The sequence below is a fragment of the Scyliorhinus torazame genome, chromosome 4 (genome assembly GCF_047496885.1).
Source record: "Scyliorhinus torazame isolate Kashiwa2021f chromosome 4, sScyTor2.1, whole genome shotgun sequence".
In the NCBI taxonomy this organism is placed as follows: domain Eukaryota; kingdom Metazoa; phylum Chordata; class Chondrichthyes; order Carcharhiniformes; family Scyliorhinidae; genus Scyliorhinus; species Scyliorhinus torazame.
In genome coordinates this window covers 13,897,361-13,924,613 of record NC_092710.1, presented here as the reverse complement: position 1 = coordinate 13,924,613, position 27,253 = coordinate 13,897,361, and the positions used below count along the sequence as shown (strand labels likewise).

The 27,253-nt window shown below is 53.5% G+C and overlaps 1 protein-coding gene across 4 annotated transcripts in view; it reads right to left on the bottom strand.

The window, feature by feature from the left end:
• The window catches only part of LOC140410124 (uncharacterized), a 187,877-nt gene that overhangs the window by 68,551 nt on the left and 92,073 nt on the right, over positions 1–27,253 (bottom strand). For 2 of the 4 annotated variants that reach the window (XM_072498078.1, XM_072498080.1), the window contains exons 9-11: positions 26,961–27,017; positions 22,332–22,445; positions 9,495–9,620 (exon numbers count right to left, since the gene is read on the bottom strand). In XM_072498078.1, coding sequence (XP_072354179.1) covers positions 9,495–9,620; positions 22,332–22,445; positions 26,961–27,017 — 297 coding nt within the window. The remainder of the gene's footprint in view (positions 1–9,494; positions 9,621–22,331; positions 22,446–26,960; positions 27,018–27,253) is intronic. The other 2 variants (XM_072498079.1, XM_072498081.1) reach the window with 2 other exon arrangements.

Below are 27,253 nucleotides of genomic sequence, written 5' to 3'. Positions count from 1 at the left end.
GAGGGAGGGCTGCACTGTCAGAGGGTCAGTAATGAGGGAGTGCTGCACTGTCAAAGGGTCAATACTGAGGGAGTGCTGCACGGTCAGAGGGTGAGTACTGAGGGAGTGCTGCACTGTCAGAGGGTCAGTACTGAGGGAGTGCTGCACTGTCAGAGGGTAAGCACTGGCGAGTGCTGCACTGTCAGAGGGTCAGTACTGAGGGAGTGACGCACTGTCAGAGGGTCAGTACTGAGGGAGTGCCGCACTGTCAGAGGGTCAGTACTGAGGGAGTGCTGCACTATCAGAGGGTCAGTCCTCAGGGAGTGCTGCAGTGTCAGACAGTCAGTACTGAGAGAGTGCTGCACTGTCAGAGGGTCAGTGCTGAGGGAGTGCTGCACTGTCAGAGAGTCAGTACTGAGAGAGGGCTGCATTGTCAGAGGGTCAGTACTGAGGGAGTGCTGCACTGTCAGAGGGTCAGTACTGAGGGAGTGATGCACTGTCAGAGGGTCAGTACTGAGGGAGTGCTGCAGTGTCAGACGGTCAGTACTGAGAGAGTGCTGCACTGTCAGAGGGTCAGTACTGAGGGAGGGCTGCACTGTCAGAGGGTCAGTCCTGAGGGAGTGCCGCACTGTCAGAGAGTCAATACTGAGGGAGTGCTGCACTGTCAGAGGGTCAGTATTGAGGGAGAGCCGCACTGTCAGAGGGTCAGGACTGAGGGAGTGCTGCACTGTCAGAGGGCCAGTACTGAGGGAGTGCTGCACTGTCAGAGGGTCAGTACTGAGGGAGTGCCGCACTGTCAGAGGGACAGTACTGAGGGAGTGCCGCACTGTCAGAGGGTCAGTACTGAGGGATTGCTGCACTGTCGGAGGGTCAATACTGAGGGAGTGCTGCACTGTCAGAGGGTCTGTACTGAGGGAGTGCTGCACTGTCAGAGGGTCAATACTGAGGGAGTGCTGCACTGTCAGAGGGTCAGTACTGAGGGAGTGCCGCACTGTCAGAGGGTCAGTACTGAGGGAGTGCCGCACTGTCAGAGGGTCAGTACTGAGGGAGTGCCACACTGTCAGAGGGTCAGTACAGAGGGAGTGCCGCACTTTCAGAGGGTCAGTACTGAGGGAGTGCTGCACTGTCAGAGGGTCAGTACTGAGTGAGTGCTGCACTGTCAGAGGGTCAGTACTGAGGGAGTGCCGCATTGTCAGAGGGTCAGTACTGAGGGAGTGCCGCACTGTCAGAGGGTCAGTACAGAGGGAGTGCCGCACTTTCAGAGGGTCAGTACTGAGGGAGTGCTGCACTGTCACAGGGTCAGTACTGAGGCAGTACTGCACTGTCAGAGGGTCAGTACTGAGGGAGTGCCGCACTGTTAGAGGGTCAGTACTGAGGGAGTGCTGCACTGTCAGAGGGTCAGTACTGAGGGAGTGCTGCACTATCAGATGGTCAGTACTCGGGGAGTGCTACACTGTCAGGGGGTCAGTACTGAGGGAATGCCGCACTGTCAGAGGGTCAGTACTGAGGGAGTGCTGCACTGTCAGTGGGTCAGTACTGAGGGAGCGTTGCACTGTCAGAGGGTCAGTACAGAGGGAGTGCCGCACTTTCAGAGGGTCAGTACTGAGGGAGTGCTGCACTGTCAGAGGGTCAGTACTGAGTGAGTGCTGCACTGTCAGAGGGTCAGTACTGAGGGAGTGCCGCATTGTCAGAGGGTCAGTACTGAGGGAGTGCCGCACTGTCAGAGGGTCAGTACAGAGGGAGTGCCGCACTTTCAGAGGGTCAGTACTGAGGGAGTGCTGCACTGTCACAGGGTCAGTACTGAGGCAGTACTGCACTGTCAGAGGGTCAGTACTGAGGGAGTGCCGCACTGTCAGAGGGTCAGTACTGAGGGAGTGCTGCACTGTCAGAGGGTCAGTACTGAGGGAGTGCTGCACTATCAGATGGTCAGTACTCGGGGAGTGCTACACTGTCAGAGGGTCAGTACTGAGGGAATGCCGCACTGTCAGAGGGTCAGTACTGAGGGAGTGCTGCACTGTCAGTGGGTCAGTACTGAGGGAGCGTTGCACTGTCAGAGGGTCAGTACTGAGGGAGTGCTGCACTGACAGAGGGTCAGTACAGAGGGAGTGCCGCACTGTCAGAGGGTCAGTTCTGAGTGAGCGCTGCACTGTCAGAGGGTCAGTACTGAGGGAGTGCCGTACTGTCAGAGGGTCAGTACTGAGAGAGTGCCGCACTGTCAGAGGGTCAGTACTGAGGGAGTGCTGCACTGTCAGAGGGTCAGTACTGAGGGAGTGCTGCACCGTCAGAGGGGCAGTACTGAGGGAGTGCCGCATTGTCAGAGGGTCAGTACTGAGGGAGTGCTGCAGTGTCAGAGGTTCGAGTTCTGAGGAGTGCGGCACTGTCAGAGGTTCAGTACTGAGGGAGTGCCGCACTGTCAGAGGGTCAGGACTGAGGGAGTGCCGCACTGTCAGAGGGTCAGTACTAAGGGAGTGCTGCACTGTCAGAGGGCCAGTACTGAGGGAGTGCCGCACTGTCAGAGGGCCAGTACTGAGGGAGTGCTGCACTGTCAGATGGTCAGTACTGAGGGAGTGCCGCACTTTCAGAGGGTCAGTACTGAGGGAGAGCCGCACTGTCAGAGGGTCAGGACTGAGGGAGTGCTGCACTGTCAGAGGGTCAGCACTGAGGGAGTGCCGCACTGTCAGAGGGTCAGTACTGAGGGAGTGCTGCACTGTCAGAGGGTCAGTACTGAGGGAGTGCCGCACAATCAGAGGGTCAGTACTGAGGGAGTGCGGCACTGTCAGAGGGTCAGTACTGGGGGAGTGCTGCACTGTTAGAGGGTCAGTACTGAGGGAGTGCTGCACTGTTAGAGGGTCAGTACTGAGGGAGTGCCGCACAATCAGAGGGTCAGTACTGAGGGAGTGCGGCACTGTCAGAGTGTCAGTACTGGGGGAGTTCTGCACTGTTAGAGGGTCAGTACTGAGGGAGTGCTGCACTGTCAGAGGGTCAGTACTGAGGGAGTGCTGCACTGTCAGAGGGTCAGTACTGAGGGAGTGCCGCACTGTCAGAGGGTCAGTACTGAGGGAGCGTTGCACTGTCAGAGGGTCAGTACTGAGGGAGTGCCGCACTGTCAGAGGATCAGTACTGAGGGAGTGCCGCACAGTCAGGGGGTCAGTACCGAGGGAGTGCTGCACTGTCAGTGGGTCAGTACTGAGGGATCGCTGCACTGTCAGAGGGTCAGAACTGAGGGAGTGCTGCACTGTCAGAGGGTCAGTACTGAGGGAGTGCCGCACTGTCAGTGGGTCAGTACTGAGCGATCGCTGCACTGTCAGAGGGTCAGTACTGAGGGAGTGCTGCACTGTCAGAGGGTCAGTACTGAGGGAGTGCCGCACTGTCAGAGGGTCAGTACTGAGGGAGTGCTGCACTGTCAGAGGGTCAGTACTGAGGGAGGGCTGCACTATCAGATGGTCAGTACTAAGGGAGTGCCGCACTGTCAGAGGGTCAGTACTGAGGGAGTGCTACACTGTCAAAGGATCAGTACTGAGGGAGTGCCGCACTGTCAAAGGGTCAGTACTGAGGGAGTGCCGCACTGTCAGAGAGCCAGTACTGAGGGAGTGCCGCACTGTCAGAGGGTCAGTACTGAGGGAGTGCTGCACTGTCAGAGGGTCAGTACTGAGGGAGTGCCGCACTGTCAGAGGGTCAGTCCTGAGGGCGTGCTGCACTGTCAGAGGGTCAGTACTGAGGGAGTGCTGCACTGTCAGAGGGTCAGTACTGAGGGAGTGCTGCACTGTCAGAGGGTCAGTACTGAGGGAGTGCTGCACTGTCAGAGGGTCAGTACTGAGGGAGTGCTGCACTGTCAGAGGGTCAGTACTGAGGGAGTGCTGCACTGTCAGAGGGTCAGTACTGAGGGAGTGCTGCACTGTCAGAGGGTCAGTACTGAGGGAGTGCTGCACTGTCAGAGGGTCAGTACTGAGGGAGCGCTGCACTGTCAGAGGGTCAGTACTGAGGGAGAGCTGCACTGTCAGAGGGTCAGTACTGAGGGAGTGCTGCACTGTCAGAGGGTCAGTACTGAGGGGGTGCTGCACTGTCAGAGGGTCAGTACTGAGGGAGTGCCGCACTGTCAGAGGGTCAGGACTGAGGGAGTGCTGCATTGTCAGAGGGTCAGTACTGAGGAAGTGCCGTACTGTCAGAGGGTCAGTACTGAGGGAGTGCTGCACTGTCAGAGGGTCAGTACTGAGGGAGAGCCGCACTGTCAGAGGGTCAGTACTGAGGGAGTGCTGCACTGTCAGAGGGTCAGCACTGAGGGAGTGCCGCACTGTCAGAGGGCCAGTACTGAGGGAGTACTGCACTGTCAGATGGTCAGTACTGAGGGAGTGCCGCACTGTCAGAGGGTCAGTACTGAGGGAGTGCCGCACTGTCAGAGGGTCAGTACTGAGGGAGTGCTGCACTGTCAGAGGGTCAGTACTGAGGGAGTGCTGCACTGTCAGAGGGTCAGTACTGAGGGAGTGCCGCACTGTGAGAGGGTCAGGACTGAGGGAGTGCCGCACTGTCAGAGGGTCAGTACTGAGGGAGTGCTGCACTGTCAGAGGATCAGTACTGAGGGAGTGCCGCACAATCAGAGGGTCAGTACTGAGGGAGTGCGGCACTGTCAGAGGGTCAGTACTGGGGGAGTGCTGCACTGTCAGAGGGTCAGTTCTGAGGGAGTGCTGCTCTGTCAGAGGGTCAGTACCGAGGGAGTGCCGCACTTTCAGAGGGTCAGCACTGAGAGATGCTGCACTGTCAGAGGGTCAGTACTGAGGGAGTGCTGCACTGTCAGAGGGTCAGTACTGAGGGAGTGCCGCACTGTCAGAGGGTCAGTACTGAGGGAGTGCGGCACTGTCAGAGGGTCAGTACTGGGGGAGTGCTGCACTGTTAGAGGGTCAGTACTGAGGGAGTGCTGCACTGTCAGAGGGTCAGTACGGAGGGAGTGCTGCACTGTCAGAGGGTCAGTACTGAGGGAGTGCTGCACTGTCAGAGGGTCAGTACTGAGGGAGTGCAGCACTGTCAGAGGGTCAGTACTGAGGGAGTGCTGCACTGTCAGTGGGTCAGTACTGAGGGATCGCTGCACTGTCAGAGGGTCAGTACTGAGGAAGTGCAGCACTGTCAGAGGGTCAGTACTGAGGGAGTGCTGCACTGTCAGAGTCAGTACTAAGGGAGGGCTGCACAGTCAGGGGGTCAGTACTGAGGGAGTGCTGCACTGTCAGTGGGTCAGTACTGAGCGATCGCTGCACTGTCAGAGGGTCAGTACTGAGGGAGTGCTGCACTGTCAGAGGGTCAGTACTGAGGGAGTGCCGCACTGTCAGAGGGTCAGTACTGAGGGAGTGCTGCACTGTCAGAGGGTCAGTACTGAGGGAGAGCTGCACTATCAGATGGTCAGTACTAAGGGAGTGCTACACTGTCAAAGGATCAGTACTGAGGGAGTGCCGCACTGTCAGAGGGTCAGTACTGAGGGAGTGCCGCACTGTCAGAGAGCCAGTACTGAGGGAGTGCCACACTGTCAGAGGGTCAGTACTGAGGGAGTGCCGCACTGTCAGAGGGTCAGTCCTGAGGGCGTGCTGCACTGTCAGAGGGTCAGTACTGAGGGAGTGCTGCACTGTCAGAGGGTCAGTACTGAGGGAGTGCTGCACTGTCAGAGGGTCTGTACTGAGGGAGTGCTGCACTGTCAGAGGGTCAGTACTGAGGGAGAGCTGCACTGTCAGAGGGTCAGTACTGAGGGAGTGCTGCACTGTCAGAGGGTCAATACTGAGGGGGTGCTGCACTGTCAGAGGGTCAGTATTGAGGGAGTGCTGCACTGACAGAGGGTCAGTACTGAGGGAGTGCTGCACTGTCAGAGGGTCAGTACTGAGGGAGTGCCGCACTGTCAGAGGGTCAGTACTGAGGGAGCGCTGCACTGTCAGAGGGTCAGGACAGAAGGAGTGCTGCATTGTCAGAGGGTCAGTACTGAGGAAGTGCCGTACTGTCAGAGAGTCAGTACTGAGGGAGTGCCGCACTGTCAGAGGGTCAGTACTGGTGGAGTGCTGGACTGTCAGAGGGTCAGTACTGAGGGAGTGCTGCACTGTCAGAGGGTCAGTACTGAGGAAGTGCTGCACTGTCAGAGGGTCAGTACTGAGGGAGTGCTGCACTCTCAGAGGGTCAGTACTGAGGGTGTGCCGTACTGTCAGAGGGTCAGTACTGAGGGAGTGCCGCACTGTCAGAGGGTCAGTACTGAGGGAGTGCTGCACTGTCAGAGGGTCAGTACTGAGGGAGTGCTGCACTGTCAGAGGGTCAGTACTGAGGGAGTGCTGCACTGTCAGAGGGTCAGTACTGAGGGAGTGCCGCACTGTCAGAGGGTCAGTACTGAGGGAGTGCCGCACTGTCAGAGGGTCAGTACTGATGGAGCGCTGCACTGTCAGAGGGTCAGTACTGAGGGAGTGCCGCACTGTCAGAGGGTCAGTACTGAGGGAGCGCTGCACTGTCAGAGGGTCACAACTGAGGGAGTGCCGCACTGTCAGAGGGTCAGTACTGAGGGAGTGCCGCACTGTCAGAGGGTCAGTACTGAGGGAGTGCCGCACTGTCAGAGGGTCAGTACTGAGGGAGTGCAGCACTGTCAGAGGGTCAGTACTGAGGGAGTGCTGCACTGTCAGAGGGTCAGTACTGAGGGAGTGCTGCACTGTCAGAGGGTCAGTACTGAGGGAGAGCCGCACTGTCACAGGGTCAGTGCTGAGTGAGCGCTGCACTGTCAGAGGGTCAGTACTGAGGGAGTGCTGCACTGTCGGAGGGTCAGTGCTGAGGGAGTGCCGCACTGTCAGAGGGTCAGTGCTGAGGGAGTGCCGCACTGTCAGAGGGTCAGTACTGAGGGAGTGCCGCACTGTCAGAGGGTCAGTACTGATGGAGCGCTGCACTGTCAGAGGGTCAGTACTGAGGGAGTGCCGCACTGTCAGAGGGTCAGTACTGAGGGAGTGCCGCACTGTCAGAGGGTCAGTACTGATGGAGCGCTGCACTGTCAGAGGGTCAGTACTGAGGGAGCGCTGCACTGTCAGAGGGTCAGTACTGAGGGAGTGCTGCACTGTCGGAGGGTCAGTGCTGAGGGAGTGCCGCACTGTCAGAGGGTCAGTACTGAGGGAGTGCCGCACTGTCAGAGGGTCAGTACTGAGGGAGTGCCGCACTGTCAGAGGGTCAGTGCTGAGGGAGCGCTGCACTGTCAGAGGGTCAGTACTGAGGGAGTGCCGCACTGTCAGAGGGCCAGTACTGAGGGAGTGCTGCACTGTCAGAGGGTCAGTACTGAGGGAGTGCTGCACTGTCAGAGGGTCAGTACTGAGGGAGTGCTGCACTGTCAGAGGGTCAGTACTGAGGGAGTGCCGCACTGTCAGAGGGTCATTACTGGGGGAGTGCCGCACTGTCAGAGGGTCAGTACTGAGGGAGTGCCGCACTGTCAGAGGGTCAGTACTGAGGGAGTGCTGCACTGTCAGAGGGTTAGTACTGAGGGAGTGCTGCACTGTCAGAGGGTCAGTACTGAGGGAGTGCTGCACTGTCAGAGGGTCAGTACTGAGGGAGTGCCGCACTGTCAGAGGGTCATTACTGGGGGAGTGCCGCACTGTCAGAGGGTCAGTACTGAGGGAGTGCTGCACTGTCAGAGGGTCTGTACTGAGGGAGTGCTGCACTGTCAGAGGGTCAGTACTGAGGGAGAGCTGCACTGTCAGAGGGTCAGTACTGAGGGAGTGCTGCACTGTCAGAGGGTCAATACTGAGGGGGTGCTGCACTGTCAGAGGGTCAGTACTGAGGGAGTGCTGCACTGACAGAGGGTCAGTACTGAGGGAGTGCTGCACTGTCAGAGGGTCAGTACTGAGGGAGTGCCGCACTGTCAGAGGGTCAGTACTGAGGGAGCGCTGCACTGTCAGAGGGTCAGGACTGAAGGAGTGCTGCATTGTCAGAGGGTCAGTACTGAGGAAGTGCCGTACTGTCAGAGAGTCAGTACTGAGGGAGTGCCGCACTGTCAGAGGGTCAGTACTGGTGGAGTGCTGGACTGTCAGAGGGTCAGTACTGAGGGAGTGCTGCACTGTCAGAGGGTCAGTACTGAGGAAGTGCTGCACTGTCAGAGGGTCAGTACTGAGGGAGTGCTGCACTGTCAGAGGGTCAGTACTGAGTGTGTGCCGTACTGTCAGAGGGTCAGTACTGAGGGAGTGCCGCACTGTCAGAGGGTCAGTACTGAGGGAGTGCTGCACTGTCAGAGGGTCAGTACTGAGGGAGTGCTGCACTGTCAGAGGGTCAGTACTGAGGGAGTGCTGCACTGTCAGAGGGTCAGTACTGAGGGAGTGCCGCACTGTCAGAGGGTCAGTACTGAGGGAGTGCCGCACTGTCAGAGGGTCAGTACTGATGGAGCGCTGCACTGTCAGAGGGTCAGTACTGAGGGAGTGCCGCACTGTCAGAGGGTCAGTACTGAGGGAGCGCTGCACTGTCAGAGGGTCAGTACTGAGGGAGTGCCGCACTGTCAGAGGGTCAGTACTGAGGGAGTGCCGCACTGTCAGAGGGTCAGTACTGAGGGAGTGCCGCACTGTCAGAGGGTCAGTACTGAGGGAGTGCAGCACTGTCAGAGGGTCAGTACTGAGGGAGTGCTGCACTGTCAGAGGGTCAGTACTGAGGGAGTGCTGCACTGTCAGAGGGTCAGTACTGAGGGAGTGCCGCACTGTCAGAGGGTCAGTACTGAGGGAGAGCCGCACTGTCACAGGGTCAGTGCTGAGGGAGCGCTGCACTGTCAGAGGGTCAGTACTGAGGGAGAGCCGCACTGTCACAGGGTCAGTGCTGAGGGAGCGCTGCACTGTCAGAGGGTCAGTACTGAGGGAGTGCTGCACTGTCGGAGGGTCAGTGCTGAGGGAGTGCCGCACTGTCAGAGGGTCAGGACTGAGGGAGTGCTGCACTGTCAGAGGGTCAGTACTGAGGGAGCGCCGCACTGTCATAGGGTCAGTACTGAGGGAGTGCTGCACTGTCAGAGGGTCAGTACTGAGGGAGTGCCGCACTGTCAGAGGGTCAGGACTGAGGGAGTGCTGCACTGTCAGAGGGTCAGTACTGAGGGAGTGCCGCACTGTCAGAGGGTCAGTACTGAGGGAGTGCAGCACTGTCAGAGGGTCAGTACTGAGGGAGTGCTGCACTGTCAGAGGGTCAGTACTGAGGGAGTGCCGCACTGTCAGAGGGTCAGTACTGAGGGAGTGCCGCTCTGTCAGAGGGTCAGTACTGAGGGAGTGCTGCACTGTCCCTCTGATCGCTCCCCTTCCACAAACATTCACACCCTCCCCCACCGACGCACAGTGTCAGCCGTGTGTCCCATCTACAAGATGCACTGCAGCAACTCACCGAGGTTCCTCAGGCAGCACCTTCCAAACGCACGACCTCCATCGAGAAGGAAAAGAGCAGCAGATACCCGGGAACCCCCCCCCCCCCCACCTGGAGGCTCCCCACCGAGTCACTCACCTCCCTTTGGGTTGGGCAATAAATACTTGCATCGATCGTTTGGGGAAATATCTTACCATTTTACTCAGGGCCAGTGAACGCAGAGCCTTGCGAGCGTAGACAGCGATTACAACAGAGATGACCAGGTCCAGGAGAATCAATATCAGTACGATAAGAGGCAGGATCATGTCAAACAACATAAACTGTGTACAAAAGAACAGTAGGTTACACTCGGGATCAATGCCCGCTCTATCTCACATTCTCCCAGTCTCTCTATCCCTCTCCCGCTCTATCTCACATTCTCCCAGTCTCTCTATCCCTCTCCCGCTCTATCTCACATTCTCCCAGTCTCTCTATCCCTCTCCCGCTCAATCTCACATTCTCCCAGTCTCTCTATCCCTCTCACGCTCTATCTCACATTCTCCCGGTCTCTCTATCCCTCTCCCGCTCTATCTCACATTCTCCCGATCTCTCTATCCCTCTCCCGCTCTATCTCACATTCTCCCGAACTCTCTATCCCTCTCCCGCTCTCTCTCACAATCTCCCAGTCTCTCTATCCCTCTCCCGCTCTATCTCACATTCTCCCGCTCTCTCTATCCCTCTCCCGCTCTATCTCACATTCTCCCAGTCTCTCTATCCCTCTCCCAATCTATCTCACATTCTCCCAGTCTCTCTATCCCTCTCCCACTCTATCTCACATTCTCCCAGTCTCTCTATCCCTCTCCAGCTCTATCTAACATTCTCCCAGTCTCTCTATCCCTCTCCCGCTCTATCTCACATTCTCCCAGTCTCTCTATCCCTCTCCCGCTCTATCTCACAATCTCCCAGTCTCCCTATCCCTCTCCCGCTCTATCTCACATTCTCCCAGTCTCTCTATCCCTCTCTCGCTCTATCTCCCATTCTCCCAGTCTCTCTATCCCTCTCCCGCTCTATCTCACATTCTCCCGATCTCTCTATCCCTCACCCGCTCTATCTCACATTCTCCCAGTCTCTCTATCCCTCTCCGGCTCTATCTCAAATTCTCCCAATCTCTCTGTCCCTCTCTATCTCACATTCTCCCAGTCTTTCTATCCCTCTCCCGCTCTATCTCACATTCTCCTGATCTCTCTATCCCTCTCCCTCTCTATCTCACATTCTCCCAGTCGCTCTATCCCTCTCCCGCTCTATCTCACAATCTCCCAGTCTCCCTATCCCTCTCCCACTCTACCTCCCATTCTCCCAATCTCTCTATCCCTCTCCCGCTCTATCTCACATTCTCCCGATCTCTCTATCCCTCTCCCACATAATCTGACATTCTACCAATCTCTCTATCCCTCTCCCGCTCTATCTCACATTCTCCCAGTCTCTCTATCCCTCTCCCGCTCTATCTCACATTATCCCAATCTCTCTATCCCCCTCCATCTCTATCTCACATTCTCCCAGTCTCTCTATCCCCTCTCCCGCTCTATATCACATTCTCCCAGTCTCTCTATTCCTCTCCTGCTCTATCTCACATTCTCCCGATCTCTCTATTCCTCTCCCGCTCTATATCACATTCTCCCAGTCTCTCTATCCCTCTCCCGCTCTATCTCACATTCTCCCAGTCTCTCTGACCCTCTCTCGCTCTAACTCACATTCTCCCAGTCTCTCTATCCCTCTCCCACTCTACCTCCCATTCTCCCAGTCTCTCTATCCCTCTCCCGCTCTATCTCACATTCTCACTATCTCTCTATCCCTCTCCCACTCTATCTCACTTTCTCCCGAACTCTCTATCCCTCTCCCACTCAATCTGACATTCTCCCAATCTCTCTATCCCTCTCCCTGCTCTATCTCACATTCCCCCGATCTCTCTGTCCCTCTCCCACTCTATCTCACATTCTCCCAGTCTCTCTATCCCTCTCTCACTCTAACACATTCACCCAGTCTCTCTATCCCTCTCCCGCTCTGTCTCACATTCTCCCGATCTCTCTATCCCTCTCCCGCTCTATCTCACATTCTCCCGATCTCTCTATCCCTCTCCCGCTCTATCTCACATTCTCCCAATCTCTCTATCCCTCACCCGCTCTATCTCACATTCTCCCAATCTCTCTGTCCGTCTCCCACTCTATCTCACATTCTCCCGATCTCTCTAACCCTCACCCGCTCTATCTCACATTCTCCCAATCTCTCTATCCCTCTCCGGCTCTATCTCACATTCTCCCAATCTCTCTGTCCCTCTCCCGCTCTATCTCACATTCTCCCAATCTCTCTGTCCGTCTCCCTCTCTATCTCACATTCTCCCAATCTCTCTATCCCTCTCACGCTCTATCTCACATTCTACCGATCTCTCTGTCCCTCTCCCTCTCTATCTCACATTCTCCCAGTCTATCTATCCCTCTCCCGCTCTAGCTCACAATCTCCCAGTCTCCCTATCCCTCTCCCGCTCTATCTCACATTCTCCCAGTCTCTCTATCCCGCACCCACTCTACCTCCCATTCTCCCAGTCTCTCTATCCCTCTCCCGCTCTATCTCACATTCTCCCGATCTCTCCATCCCTCTCCCGCTCTATCTCACATTCTCTCGATCTCTCTATCCCTCTCCCGCTCTATCTCACATTCTCCCAATCTCTCTATCCCTCTCCGGCTCGATCTCACATTCTCCCAATCTCTCTGTCCCCCTCTATCTCACATTCTCCCAGTCTTTCTATCCCTCTCACGCTCTATCTCACATTCTCCCGATCGCTCTATCCCACTCCCGCTCTATCTCACATTCTCCCGATCTCTCTGTCCCTCTCCCTCTCTATCTCACATTCTCCCAGTCTCTCTATCCCTCTCCCGCTCTATCTCACAATCTCCGAGCCTCCCTATCCCTCTCCCACTCTATCTCACATTCTCCCAGTCTCTCTATCCCTCTCCCACTCTACCTCCCATTCTCCCGATCTCTCTATCCCTCTCCCGCTCTATCTCACATTCTCCCAATCTCTCTATCCCTCTCCGGCTCTATCTCACATTCTCCCAATCTCTCTGTCCCTCTCTATCTCACATTCTCCCAGTCTTTCTATCCCTCTCCCGCTCTATCTCACATTCTCCCGATCGCTCTATCCCTCTCCCGCTCTATCTCACATTCTCCCGATCTCTCTGTCCCTCTCCCTCTCTATCTCACATTCTCCCAGTCTCTCTATCCCTCTCCCGCTCTAACTCACAATCTCCCAGTCTCCCTATCCCTCTCCCACTCTATCTCACATTCTCCCAGTCTCTCTATCCCTCTCCCACTCTACCTCCCATTCTCTCGATCTCTCTATCCCTCTCCCATTCAATCTGTCATTCTCCCAATCTCTCTATCCCTCTCCCGCTCTATCTCACATTCTCCCGATCTCTCTCTCCCTCTCCCGCTCTATCTCACATTCTCCCAGTCTCTCTATCCCTCTCCCACTCTACCTCCCATTCTCCCGATCTCTCTATCCCTCTCCCGCTCTATCTCACATTCTCCCGATCTCTCTATCCCTCTCCCACTCAATCTGTCATTCTCCCAATCTCTCTATCCCTCTCCCGCTCTATCTCACATTCTCACGATCTCTCTATCCCTCTCCCGCTCTATCTCACATTCTCCCAGTCTCTCTAACCCTCTCCCACTCTATCTCACATTCTCCCAGTCTCTCTATCCCTCTCCAGCTCTATCTAACATTCTCCCAGTCTCTCTATCCCTCTCCCGCTCTATCTCACACTCTCCCAGTCTCTCTATCCCTCTCCCGCTCTATCTCACATTCTCCCAGTCTCTCTATCCCTCTCTCGCTCTATCTCCCATTCTCCCAGTCTCTCTATCCCTCTCCGGCTCTATCTCACATTCGCCCGATCTCTCTATCCCTCTCCATCTCTATCTCCCATTCTCCCAGTCTCTCTATCCCTCTCCCGCTCTATCTCACATTCGCCCGATCTCTCTATCCCTCACCCTCTCTATCTCACATTCTCCCAGTCTCTCTATTCCTCTCCCGCTCTATCTCACAATCTCCCAGTCTCCCTATCCCTCTCCCACTCTACCTCCCATTCTCCCAGTCTCTCTATCCCTCTCCCGCTCTATCTCACATTCTCCCAATCTCCCTATCCCTCTCCCGCTCTAACTCACATTCTCTCGATCTCTCTATCCCTCTCACGCTCTATCTCACATTCTCCCAGTCTCTCTATCCCTCTCCCGCTCTATCTCACATTCTCCCAATCTCTCTATCCCTCTCCATCTCTATCTCACATTCTCCCAGTCTCTCTATCCCCTCTCCCGCTCTATATCACATTCTCCCACCTCTCTATATCCCTCTCCCGCTCTATCTCACATTCTTCCAGTCTCTCTAACCCTCTCTCACTCTAACTCACATTCTCCCAGTCTCTCTATCCCTCTCCCACTCTACCTCCCATTCTCCCAGTCTCTCTATCCCTCTGCCGCTCTACCTCACATTCTCCCTATCTCTCTATCCCTCTCCCACTCTATCTCACATTCTCCCGATCTCTCTATCCCTCTCCCACTCAATCTGACATTCTCCCAATCTCTCTATCCCTCTCCCGCTCTATCTCACATTCTCCCGTCCTCTCTATCCCTCTCCCGCTCTATCTCACATTCTCCCGATCTCTCTATCCCTCTCCCGCTCTATCTCACATTCTCCCAATCTCTCTATCCCTCTCCCACTCTATCTCACATTCTCCCAGTCTCTCTATCCCTCTCTCACTCTAACACATTCTCCCAGTCTCTCTATCCCTCTCCCGCTATGTCTCACATTCTCCCGATCTCTCTATCCCTCTCCCGCTCTATCTCACATTCTCCCAATGTCTCTATCCCTCTCACGCTCTATCTCACAATCTCCCAGTCTCCCTACCCCTCTCCCACTCTATCTCACATTCTCCCAGTCTCTCTATCACTCTCCCGCTCTATCTCACATTCTCCCAGTCTCTCTATCCCTCTCTCACTGTAACACATTCTCCCAGTCTCTCTATCCCTCTCCCGCTCTGTCTCACATTCTCCCGATCTCTCTATCCCTCTCCCGCTCTATCTCACATTCTCCCGATCTCTCTATCCCTCTCACGCTCTATCTCACATTCTCCCAATCTCTCTGTCCCTCTCCCGCTCTATCTCACATTCTCCCAATCTCTCTGTCCCTCTCCCTCTCTATCTCACATTCTCCCAGTCTCTCTATCCCTCTCTCACTCTAACACATTCTCCCAGTCTCTCTATCCCTCTCCCGCTCTGTCTCACATTCTCCCGATCTCTCTATCCCTCTCCCGCTCTATCTCATATTCTCCCAATCTCTCTATCCCTCTCACGCTCTATCTCACATTCTTCCGATCTCTCTGTCCCTCTCCCTCTCTATCTCACATTCTCCCAGTCTCTCTATCCCTCTCTCACTCTAACACATTCTCCCAGTCTCTCTATCCCTCTCCCGCTCTGTCTCACATTCTCCCGATCTCTCTATCCCTCTCCCGCTCTATCTCACATTCTCCCAATATCTCTATCCCTCTCACGCTCTATCTCACAATCTCCCAGTCTCCCTACCCCTCTCCCACTCTATCTCACATTCTCCCAGTCTCTCTATCACTCTCCCGCTCTATCTCACATTCTCCCAGTCTCTCTATCCCTCTCTCACTGTAACACATTCTCCCAGTCTCTCTATCCCTCTCCCGCTCTGTCTCACATTCTCCCGATCTCTCTATCCCTCTCCCGCTCTATCTCACATTCTCCCGATCTCTCTATCCCTCTCACGCTCTATCTCACATTCTCCCAATCTCTCTGTCCCTCTCCCGCTCTATCTCACATTCTCCCAATCTCTCTGTCCGTCTCCCTCTCTATCTCACATTCTCCCAATCTCTCTATCCCTCTCACGCTCTATCTCACATTCTTCCGATCTCTCTGTCCCTCTCCCTCTCTATCTCACATTCTCCCAGTCTCTCTATCCCTCTCCCGCTCTATCTCACAATCTCCCAGTCTCCCTATCCCTCTCCCACTCTATCTCACATTCTCCCAGTCTCTCTATCCATCTCCCACTCTACCTCCCATTCTCCCAGTCTCTCTATCCCTCTCCCGCTCTATCTCACATTCTCCCGATCTCTCTATCACTCTCCCGCTCTATTTCACATTCTCCCGATCTCTCTATCCCTCTCCCGCTCTATCTCACATTCTCCCGATCTCTCTATCCCTCTCCCGCTCTATCTCACAATGTCCCAGTCTCCCTATCCCTCTCCCACTCTATCTCACATTCTCCCAGTCTCTCTATCCCTCTCCCACTCTGTCTCACATTCTCCCAGTCTCTCTATCCCTCTCCCACTCTACCTCCCATTCTCCCAGTTCTATCCCTCTCCCGCTCTATCTCACATTCTCGCGATCTCTCTATCCCTCTCCCGCTCTATCTCACATTCTCCTAATCTCTCTATCCCTCTCCCGCTCTATCTCACATTCTCTCGATCACTCTATCCCTCTCACGCTCTATCTCACATTCTCCCAGTCTCTCTATCCCTCTCCCGCTCTATCTCACATTCTCCCGATCGCTCTATCCCTCTCCCGCTCTATCTCACATTCTCCGATCTCTCTATCCCTCTCCCGCTCTATCTCACATTCTCCCAGTCTCTCTATCCCTCTCCCGCTCTATCTCATATTCTCCCGATCGCTCTATCCCTCTCCCACTCTATCTCGCATTCTCCCAGTCTCTCTATCCCTCTCCCACTCTACCTCCCATTCTCCCAGTCTCTCTATCCCTCTCCCGCCCTATCTCACATTCTCCCGATCTCTCTATCCCTCTCCCGCTCTATCTCACATTCTCCCGATCTCTCTATCCCTCTCCCGCTCTATCTCACATTCTCCCGATCTCTCTATGCCTCTCCCACTCTATCTCACATTCTCCCAGTCTCTCTATCCCTCTCCCGCTCTATCTCACATTCTCCCAGTCTCTCTATCCCTCTCCCACTCTACCTCCCATTCTCCCAGTCTCTCTATCCCTCTCCCGCTCTATCTCACATTCTCCCGATCTCTCTATCCCTCTCCCGCTCTATCTCACATTCTCCTAATCTCTCTATCCCTCTCCCGCTCTATCTCACATTCTCTCGATCTCTCTATCCCTCTCACGCTCTATCTCACATTCTCCCAGTCTCTCTATCCCTCTCCCGCTCTATCTCACATTCTCCCAATCTCTCTATCCCTCTCCATCTCTATCTCACATTCTCCCAGTCTCTCTATCCCCTCTCCCGCTCTATCTGACATTCTTCCAGTCTCTCTATCCCTCTCCCGCTCTATCTCACATTCTCCCAGTCTCTCTAACCCTCTCTCACTCTAACTCACATTCTCCCAGTCTCTCTATCCCTCTCCCGCTCTGTCTCACATTCTCCCGATCTCTCTATCCCTCACCCGCTCTATCTCACATTCTCCCAATCTCTCTATCCCTCTCCGGCTCTATCTCACATTCTACCAATCTCTCTGTCCCTCTCTATCTCACATTCTCCCAGTCTTTCTATCCCTCTCCCGCTCTATCTCACATTCTCCCGATCACTCTATCACTCTCCCGCTCTATCTCACATTCTCCCGATCTCTCTATCCCTCTCCCGCTCTACCTCCCATTCTCCCAGTCTCTCTATCCCTCTCCCGCTCTATCTCACATTCTCCCGATCGCTCTATTCCTCTCCCGCTCTACCTCACATTCTCCCGATCTCTCTGTCCCTCTCCCTCTCTATCTCACGTTCTCCCAATTCCTCTCCCGCTCTATCTCACAATCTCCCAGTCTCCCTATCCCTCTCCCACTCTATCTCACATTCTCCCAGTCTCTCTATCCCTCTCCCACTCTACCTCCCAGTCTCCCAGTCTCTCTATCCCTCTCCCGCTCTATCTCACATTCTCCCGATCTCTCTATCCCTCTCCCGCTCTATCTCACATTCTCTCGATCTCTCTATTCCTCTCCCGCTCTATCTCACATTCTCCCGTCCTCTCTATCCCTCTCCCGCTCTATCTCACATTCTCCCGATCTCTCTATCCCTCTCCCGCTCTATCTCACATTCTCCCAATCTCTCTATCCCTCTCCCGCTCTATCTCACATTCTCCCAGTCTCTCTATCCCTCTCCCACTCTATCTCACATTCTCCCAGTCTCTCTATCCCTCTCCCGCTCTGTCTCACATTCTCCCGATCTCTCTATCCCTCTCCCGCTCTATCTCACATTCTCCCAATATCTCTATCCCTCTCACGCTCTATCTCACAATCTCCCAGTCTCCCTACCCCTCTCCCAATCTATCTCACATTCTCCCAGTCTCTCTATCACTCTCCCGCTCTATCTCACATTCTCCCAGTCTCTCTATCCCTCTCTCACTGTAACACATTCTCCCAGTCTCTCTATCCCTCTCCCGCTCTGTCTCACATTCTCCCGATCTCTCTATCCCTCTCCCGCTCTATCTCACATTCTCCCGATCTCTCTATCCCTCTCACGCTCTATCTCACATTCTCCCAATCTCTCTGTCCCTCTCCCGCTCTATCTCACATTCTCCCAATCTCTCTGTCCGTTTCCCTCTCTATCTCACATTCTCCCAATCTCTCTATCCCTCTCACGCTCTATCTCACATTCTTCCGATCTCTCTGTCCCTCTCCCTCTCTATCTCACATTCTCCCAGTCTCTCTATCCCTCTCTCACTCTAACACATTCTCCCAGTCTCTCTATCCCTCTCCCGCTCTGTCTCACATTCTCCCGATCTCTCTATCCCTCTCCCGCTCTATCTCACATTCTCCCAATGTCTCTATCCCTCTCACGCTCTATCTCACAATCTCCCAGTCTCCCTACCCCTCTCCCACTCTATCTCACATTCTCCCAGTCTCTCTATCACTCTCCCGCTCTATCTCACATTCTCCCAGTCTCTCTATCCCTCTCTCACTGTAACACATTCTCCCAGTCTCTCTATCCCTCTCCCGCTCTGTCTCACATTCTCCCGATCTCTCTATCCCTCTCCCGCTCTATCTCACATTCTCCCGATCTCTCTGTCCCTCTCCCGCTCTATCTCACATTCTCCCAATCTCTCTGTCCGTCTCCCTCTCTATCTCACATTCTCCCAATCTCTCTATCCCTCTCACGCTCTATCTCACATTCTTCCGATCTCTCTGTCCCTCTCCCTCTCTATCGCACATTCTCCCAGTCTCTCTGTCCCTCTCCCGCTCTGTCTCACATTCTCCCGATCTCTCTATCCCTCTCCCGCTCTATCTCACATTCTCCCGATCTCTCTATCCCTCTCACGCTCTATCTCACATTCTCCCAATCTCTCTGTCCCTCTCCCTCTCTATCTCACATTCTCCCAGTCTCTCTATCCCTCTCCCGCTCTGTCTCACATTCTCCCGATCTCTCTATCCCTCTCCCGCTCTATCTCACATTCTCCCGATCTCTCTATCCCTCTCACGCTCTATCTCACATTCTCCCAATCTCTCTGTCCCTCTCCCGCTCTATCTCACATTCTCCCAATCTCTCTGTCCGTCTCCCTCTCTATCTCACATTCTCCCAATCTCTCTATCCCTCTCACGCTCTATCTCACATTCTTCCGATCTCTCTGTCCCTCTCCCTCTCTATCTCACATTCTCCCGATCTCTCTATCCCTCTCCCGCTCTATCTCACATTCTCCCAATGTCTCTATCCCTCTCCCGCTCTATCTCACATTCTCCCGATTTCTCTGTCCCTCTCCCGCTCTATCTCACATTCTCCCAATCTCTCTGTCCGTCTCCCTCTCTATCTCACATTCTCCCAATGTCTCTATCCCTCTCACGCTCTATGTCACATTCTTCCGATCTCTCTGTCCCTCTCCCGCTCTATCTCACAATGTCCCAGTCTCCCTATCCCTCTCCCACTCTATCTCACATTCTCCCAGTCTCTCTATCCCTCTCCCACTCTGTCTCCCATTCTCCCAGTCTCTCTATCCCTCTCCCACTCTACCTCCCATTCTCCCAGTCTCTCTATCCCTCTCCCGCTCTATCTCACATTCTCCTCATCTCTCTATCCCTCTCACGCTCTATCTCACATTCTCCCAGTCTCTCTATCCCTCTCCCGCTCTATCTCACATTCTCCCGATCGCTCTATCCCTCTCCCGCTCTATCTCACATTCTCCGATCTCTCTATCCCTCTCTCGCTCTATCTCACATTCTCCCAGTCTCTCCATCCCTCTCCCGCTCTATCTCACATTCTCCCGATCGCTCTATCCCTCTCCCACTCTATCTCGCATTCTCCCAGTCTCTCTATCCCTCTCCCACTCTACCTCCCATTCTCCCAGTCTCTCTATCCCTCTCCCTCCCTATCTCACATTCTCCCGATCTCTCTATCCCTCTCCCGCTCTATCTCACATTCTCCCGATCTCTCTATCCCTCTCCCGCTCTATCTCACATTTTCCCGATCTCTCTATCCCTCTCCCGCTCTATCTCACATTCTCCCGATCTCTCTATCCCTCTCCCGTTCTATCTCACAATGTCCCAGTCTCCCTATCCCTCTCCCACTCTATCTCACATTCTCCCAGTCTCTCTATGCCTCTCCCGCTCTATCTCACATTCTCCCAGTCTCTCTATACCTCTCCCACTCTATCTCACATTCTCCCAGTCTCTCTATCCCTCTCCCACTCTACCTCCCATTCTCCCAGTCTCTCTATCCCTCTCCCGCTCTATCTCACATTCTCCCGATCTCTCTATCCCTCTCCCGCTCTATCTCACATTCTCCTAATCTCTCTATCCCTCTCCTGCTCTATCTCACATTCTCTCGATCTCTCTATCCCTCTCACGCTCTATCTCACATTCTCCCAGTCTCTCTATCCCTCTCCCGCTCTATCTCACATTCTCCCAATCTCTCTATCCCTCTCCATCTCTATCTCACATTCTCCCAGTCTCTCTATCCCCTCTCCCGCTCTATCTCACATTCTCCCAGTCTCTCTATCCCTCTCCCCCTCTATCTCACATTCTCCCAGTCTCTCTAACCCTCTCTCACTCTAACTCACATTCTCCCAGTCTCTCTATCCCTCTCCCGCTCTGTCTCACATTCTCCCGATCTCGCTATCCCTCACCCGCTCTATCTCACATTCTCCCAATCTCTCTATCCCTCTCCGGCTCTATTTCACATTCTACCAATCTCTCTGTCCCTCTCTATCTCACATTCTCCCAGTCTTTCTATCCCTCTCCCGCTCTATCTCACATTCTCCCGATCGCTCTATCACTCTCCCGCTCTATCTCACATTCTCCCGATCTCTCTATCCCTCTCCCGCTCTACCTCCCATTCTCCCAGTCTCTCTATCCCTCTCCCGCTCTATCTCACATTCTCCCGATCGCTCTATCCCTCTCCCGCTCTATCTCACATTCTCCCGATCTCTCTGTCCCTCTCCCTCTCTATCCCACATTCTCCCAATTCCTCTCCCGCTCTATCTCACAATCTCCCAGTCTCCCTATCCCTCTCCCACTCTATCTCACATTCTCCCAGTCTCTCTATCCCTCTCCCACTCTACCTCCCAGTCTCCCAGTCTCTCTATCCCTCTCCCGCTCTATCTCACATTCTCCCGATCTCTCTATCCCTCTCCCGCTCTATCTCACATTCTCTCGATCTCTCTATCCCTCTCCCACTCAATCTGTCATTCTCCCAATCTCTCTATCCCTCTCCCGCTCTATCTCACATTCTCCCGATCTCTCTATCCCTCTCCCGCTCTATCTCACATTCTCCCGATCTCTCTATCCCTCTCCTGCTCTATCTCACATTCTCCCAATCTCTCTATCCCTCTCACGCTCTATCTCACAATCTCCCAGTCTCCCTACCCCTCTCCCACTCTATCTCACATTCTCCCAGTCTCTCTATCCCCTCTCCCGCTCTATCTCACATTTTCCCAGTCTCTCTATCACTCTCCCGCTCTATCTCACATTCTCCCAGTCTCTCTATCCCTCTCTCACTCTAACACATTCTCCCAGTCTCTCTATCCCTCTCCCGCTCTGTCTCACATTCTCCCGATCTCTCTATCCCTCTCCCGTTCTATCTCACATTCTCCCGATCTCTCTATCCCTCTCCCGCTCTATCTCACATTCTCCCAATCTCTCTATCCCTCTCCCGCTCTATCTCACATTCTCCCGATCTCTCTATCCCTCTCCCGCTCTATCTCACAATGTCTCAGTCTCCCTATCCCTCTCCCACTCTATCTCACATTCTCCCAGCCTCTCTATCCCTCTCCCACTCTATCTCACATTCTCCCAGTCACTCTATCCCTCTCCCACTCTATCTCACATTCTCCCAGTTTCTCTATCCCTCTCCCACTCTATCTCACATTCTCCCAATCTCTCTATACCCCTCCCGCTCTATCTCACATTCTCCCAGTCTCTCTATCCCTCTCCATCTCTAGAACATAGAACATAGAACAATACAGCGCAGTACAGGCCCTTCGGCCCACGATGTTGCACCGAAACAAAAGCCATCTAACCTACACTATGCCATTATCATCCATATGTTTATCCAATAAAATAGAACATAGAACATCTCTATCTCACATTCTCCCGATCTCTCTATCCTGGGGCTGTTTAGCACAGGGCTAAATCGCTGGCTTTGCAAGCAGACCAAGGCAGGCCAGCAGCACGGTTCAATTCCCGTACCAGCCTCCCCGAACAGACGCCGGAATGTGGTGACTAGGGGCTTTTCACACTAACTTCATTTGAAGCCTACTTGTGGCAATAGGCGATTTTCATTTTTCATCCCTCTCTGTCCCTCATTTTCCCAGTCTGTCTCTCTCCCTCTATCCCACCATCTCCCTGTCTCTGTATCCCTCTCCCGCCCTATCCCACATTTCCTGAGCGTCTTTCTTACTCTCCAATGCTCTCTACGATTGCCCTGCGCTCCCTGTGTTGTATCGACCCCCCCAACATTTGAATCCTTCCCCCAGCATTTCCCTTGCCCACTCTCTGTGTTGCCCTCGAAGGAGTGGGCGATTTGGGTTTGAAGAGTTTTGTGTACCTCACATTCATTGAGCTTACATCCTGCTAGCTGTCCTGCCGACCCCATGAAGTTGAGTGAGTTAATACCGCAGACGATTGCACTGATGATATTCAGCGTCACACAGGCTCGGATCTACAGCAGTGGGAGCAAAGAGGAAATTTCAAACTCGAGCTACCTTCGGAAGGCCGGCGCAGCTCGGGCATGCGTCTGCTTGCTTGTGTCTTCATGGGATCCTTTCTATTCATTCGCCAACATCCATTGTCCATCCTTCAAGTCAACTGGGAGCTCAGTCATATCAGAGGGCATTTAAAAGTCAGCCACTTTGCTGTGGGTCTGGAGTGACGTGTAGGCCAGGCCGGGTAAGGACGGCAGATTTCCTTCCCTAAATGACATTAGTGGAACCAGATGGGTTTTTACAACAATCGATAGAGGGTTAGCATTGTTGTTCTTCCCTCACCACCTGCTGGAGCCCCAGTCGAGCAGCTATGTCCTTTCGGACCCCGGCCTGCTCGGTCTGTGGGGTTACTACCGAGACACTCTTGGTGATGGACACTGAGTTCCCCCACCCAGAGTACATTCTGTGCCCTCGTCACCCTCAGCGCTTCCTCCAAGTGGTGTTCAACATGGAGGAGGACTGACTCACCAGCTGGCGGTGTCCGGTACGTGGTAACCAGCAGGAGGTTTCCTTGCCCGTGTTTCACCTTCATGGGGTCCAGAGTCGATGTTGAGGACTCCCCGGGCGACTTCCTCCCGACGGTATCGCCACCTCTGCTGGGTCTGTCCCGCCGGTGAGACAGGACGTACCCAGGAACGGTGAGGGTGGTGCCTGGGACATGGTCTGTGAGGTATGATTCTGCGAGTGTGACGATGTCAGGCGGTTGCTTGAGCAGTCTGAGACACAGCTCTCCCAACTTTGGCACAAGCCCCCAGATGTGAGTGAGGAGGACTTTGCAGGGTCGGCAGGGCTGGGTATGCCATTGTCTGGGGCCCGGGCCAATGCCGGATGGTCCATCGGGATTCATTCCGTTTTTGTTTCCCTTGTCGCAGCTGATTGCAACTGAGTGGCCATTTCAGAGGGTCCCTGAAGGCCCAGAGGGTCTCTGAAGTGGCATATAAGACTTAACCACTTTGCTGTGGGTCTGGAGTCACCTGGAGGCCAGACCGGGTAAGGACGGCAGATTTCCTTCCCTAAAGGACATCAGTGAACCAGATGGGTTTTTATGACAATCGACAGTGGTTTCATTGCATTTTTAGTTCCAGATGTTTGATTCAGTCCCAAGAAGACCACCCAGGATCTCTGGATTATTCGTCCAGCGACAGTACAATTGCGCCGCCTCCTCCCCCACAGGGGGAATTGGGAATGCTGTTTCGTATTGAGCGTATGAGGAGCTGGGCTTCAAGTAAAGAGGAAGGCATCAAAGGGCGGCACTGTCGTCAGAACTGCTGCCTCACAGCGTCAGGGACCCAGGTTCAATTCCGGCCTCGGGTGGCTGTGCGGAGTCTGCACGTTCTCCCCGTGTGTGCGTGGGTTTCCTTCGGGTGCTCCCGTTTCCTCCCACAGTCCAAAGATGTGCAGGTTAGGTGGATTGGCCATGCTAAATTGTCCCTTAGTGTCCAAAGATGTACAGGTTTGGTGGATTGGCCGTGTTAAATTGCCCCTTAGTGTCCAAAGATGTGCAGGTTAGGTGGATTGGCCGTGTTAAATTGTCCCTTAGTGTCCAAAGATGTACAGGTTGGGTGGATTGGCCGTGTTAAATTGTCCCTTAGTGTCCAAAGATGTGCAGGTTAGGTGGATTGGCCGTGTTAAATTGTCCCTTAGTGTCCAAAGATGTGCAGGTTAGGTGGATTGGCCGTGTTAAATTGCCCCTTAGTGTCCAAAGATGTGCAGGTTAGGTGGATTGGCCGTGTTAAATTGTCCCTTAGTGTCCAAAGATGTACAGGTTGGGTGGATTGGCCGTGTTAAATTGTCCCTTAGTGTCCAAAGATGTGCAGGTTGGGTGGATTGACCGTGTTAAATTGTCCCTTAGTGTCCAAAGATGGGCAGGTTAGGTGCATTGGCCGTGTTAAATTGTCCCTTAGTGTCCAAAGATGTACAGGTTGGGTGGATTGGCCGTGTTATATTGTCCCTTAGTGTCCAAAGATGTACAGGTTAGGTGCATTGGCCGTGTTAAATTGTCCCTTAGTATCTAAAGATGTGCAGGTTGGGTGGATTGGCCGTGTTAAATTGTCCCTTAATGTCCAAAGATGTGCAGGTTGGGTGGATTGGCCGTGTTAAATTGCCCTTAAGTGTCCAAAGACGTACAAGTTGGGTGGATTGGCCGTGTTAAATTGTCCCTTAGTGATCAAAGATGTGCATGTTGGGTGGATTGGCCGTGTTAAATTGTCCCTTAGTGTCCAAAGATGGGCAGGTTAGGTGCATTGGCCGTGTTAAATTGTCCCTTAGTGTCCAAAGATGTACAGGTTGGGTGGATTGGCCGTGTTATATTATCCCTTAGTGTCCAAAGATGTACAGGTTGGGTGGATTGGCCGTGTTATATTATCCCTTAGTGACCAAAGATGTACAGGTAAGGTGGATTGGCCGTGTTAAATTGTCCCTTAGTGTCCAAAGATGTGCAGGTTGGGTGGATTGGCCGTGCTAAATTGCCCTTAAGTGTCCAAAGACGTACAAGTTGGGTGGATTGGCCATATTAAATTGTCCCTTAGTGACCAAAGATGTGCAGGTTGGGTGCATTGGCCGTGTTAAATTGTCCCTTAGTGTCTAAAGATGTGCAGGTTGGGTGGATTGGCCGTGCTAAATTGCCCTTAAGTGTCCAAAGACGTACAAGTTGGGTGGATTAGCCATATTAAATTGTCCCTTAGTGACCAAAGATGTGCAGGTTGGGTGCATTGGCCGTGTTAAATTGTCCCTTAGTGTCTAAAGATGTGCAGGTTGGGTGGATTGGCCGTGTTAAATTGTCCCTTAATGTCCAAAGATGTGCAGGTTGGGTGGATTGGCCGTGTTAAATTGCCCTTAAGTGTCCAAAGACGTACAAGTTGGGTGGATTGGCCATGTTAAATTGTCCCTTAGTGACCAAAGATGTACAGGTTGGGTGGATTGGCCGTGTGAAATTGTCCCTTAGTGACCAAAGATGTGCAGGTTGGGTGGATTGGCCGTGTTAAATTGCCCCTTAGTGTCCAAAGATGTGCAGGTTGGGTGGATTGGCCGTGTTAAATTGTCCCTTAGTGTCCAAAGATGTGCAGGTTGGGTGCATTGGCCGTGTTAAATTGTCCCTTAGTGTCCAAAGATGTGCAGGTTGGGTGGATTGGCCATGATAAATGGTCCCTTAGTGTCCAAAAAGGATAGGTGGGGTTGCTGGGTTACGGGGATAGGGGGGAGGTGTTGACCTTGGGTGGGGTGCTCTTTCCAAGGGCCGGTGCAGACTCGATGGGCCGAACGGCCTCCTTCTGCACACTGTAAATTCTATGAATACTGAGCCATGTGGTGTAGGATATGCCGTACCGGCCTCCCCGAACAGGCGCCGGAATGTGGTGACTAGGGGCTTTTCACAGTCACTTCATTGAAGCCCACTTGTGACAATAAGCGATTATGATTATTATTATTAGGACAACTAAAATGAGAGAAGTGAAAGCTCAGAGGCTTGGGCCGGAGAAGTGGGCTCGCGTTGATGGAACGCTACTGCCAGTATTGGGAAAAGTGTGGCGTTGGATCGTTGGAAAGGTTTACGCCGGAACTGTGCTGGGACCAAAGTTCTAGTGAGCTGAGTAACGCAGGAAATAGAGCGGCTTTAAACTAAATGGGGGCAAGGGATGGAATTTGGGATGGTGTGGCACACCAAAGAATAGAGACCTTGCAAGAGAGAAAGGCATTAACATACGAAATAATAGACAGAACGTGACAGGACGTGACAGAGAGAATAAATCTTATCAGCAGATAAGGCTAGCCGTTACTGTAATGATATGTATAGTGCGGGGAGTGTAAAAGGTCAACAAGCAGATGTTCATGTATCTCAACACTAGATGGCACCACAGAGTAGTTATATAAATATACTGATTAGCCAGGAGCGGGTCCAGCGGAGATTCACACGGATGATCCCAGGAATGGTCGACCTAACACACGATGAACGTCTGAGGATCCTGGGATTATGTTCATTGGAGTTTAGGAGGTTGAGGGGAGATCTAATAGAAACTTACAAGATAATGAATGGCTTAGATAGGGTGGATGTAGGGAAGTTGTTTCCATTAGCAGGAGAGACTAGATCCCGGGGGCACAGCCTTAGAATAAAAGGGGGTCACTTTAGAACAGAGATGAGGAGAAATTTCTTCAGCCAGAGAGTGGTGGGTCTGTGGAATTCATTGCCACAGGGGGCGGTGGAGGCCGGGACATTGAGTGTCTTTAAGACAGAAGTTGATAAATTCTTGATTTCTCGAGGAATTAAGGGCTATGGAGAGAGAGCGGGTAAATGGAGTTGAAATCAGCCATGATTGAATGGTGGAGTGGACTCGATGGGCCGAATGGCCTTACTTCCGCTCCTGTGTCTTATGGTCTGATGGAGACAGAGACAGGAGGTGGAAAGAGTGTGAGAGAGAGATGTGGGGACCTACTGCCTCCTCTGAAAATAACGTCCATTAACCGGTTAATTTGCTTACCATGTTGATAGTGGGCTTTTCCTCCGCGACGATGGACAACACGCCCGCTATGATACACTGCAGGTATACGGAAACACAAAGAGAGACTGTGACAAGTCAGGCGCTAATGTACAAAATGCACTGCCGTCACTCAGCAAGGCTTCTTCGACAGTACCTTCACCCGTTACCCCAACGCCCTAGACAAGGGCGACAGACAACGGGGGTACAGTGTCACCTGAAAGAGCCCCACCAAACCACGCACGCCGTCCCTGTCTTGGAATCAGAGAATGGTGAGAGTACAGCAATGGCTGTAC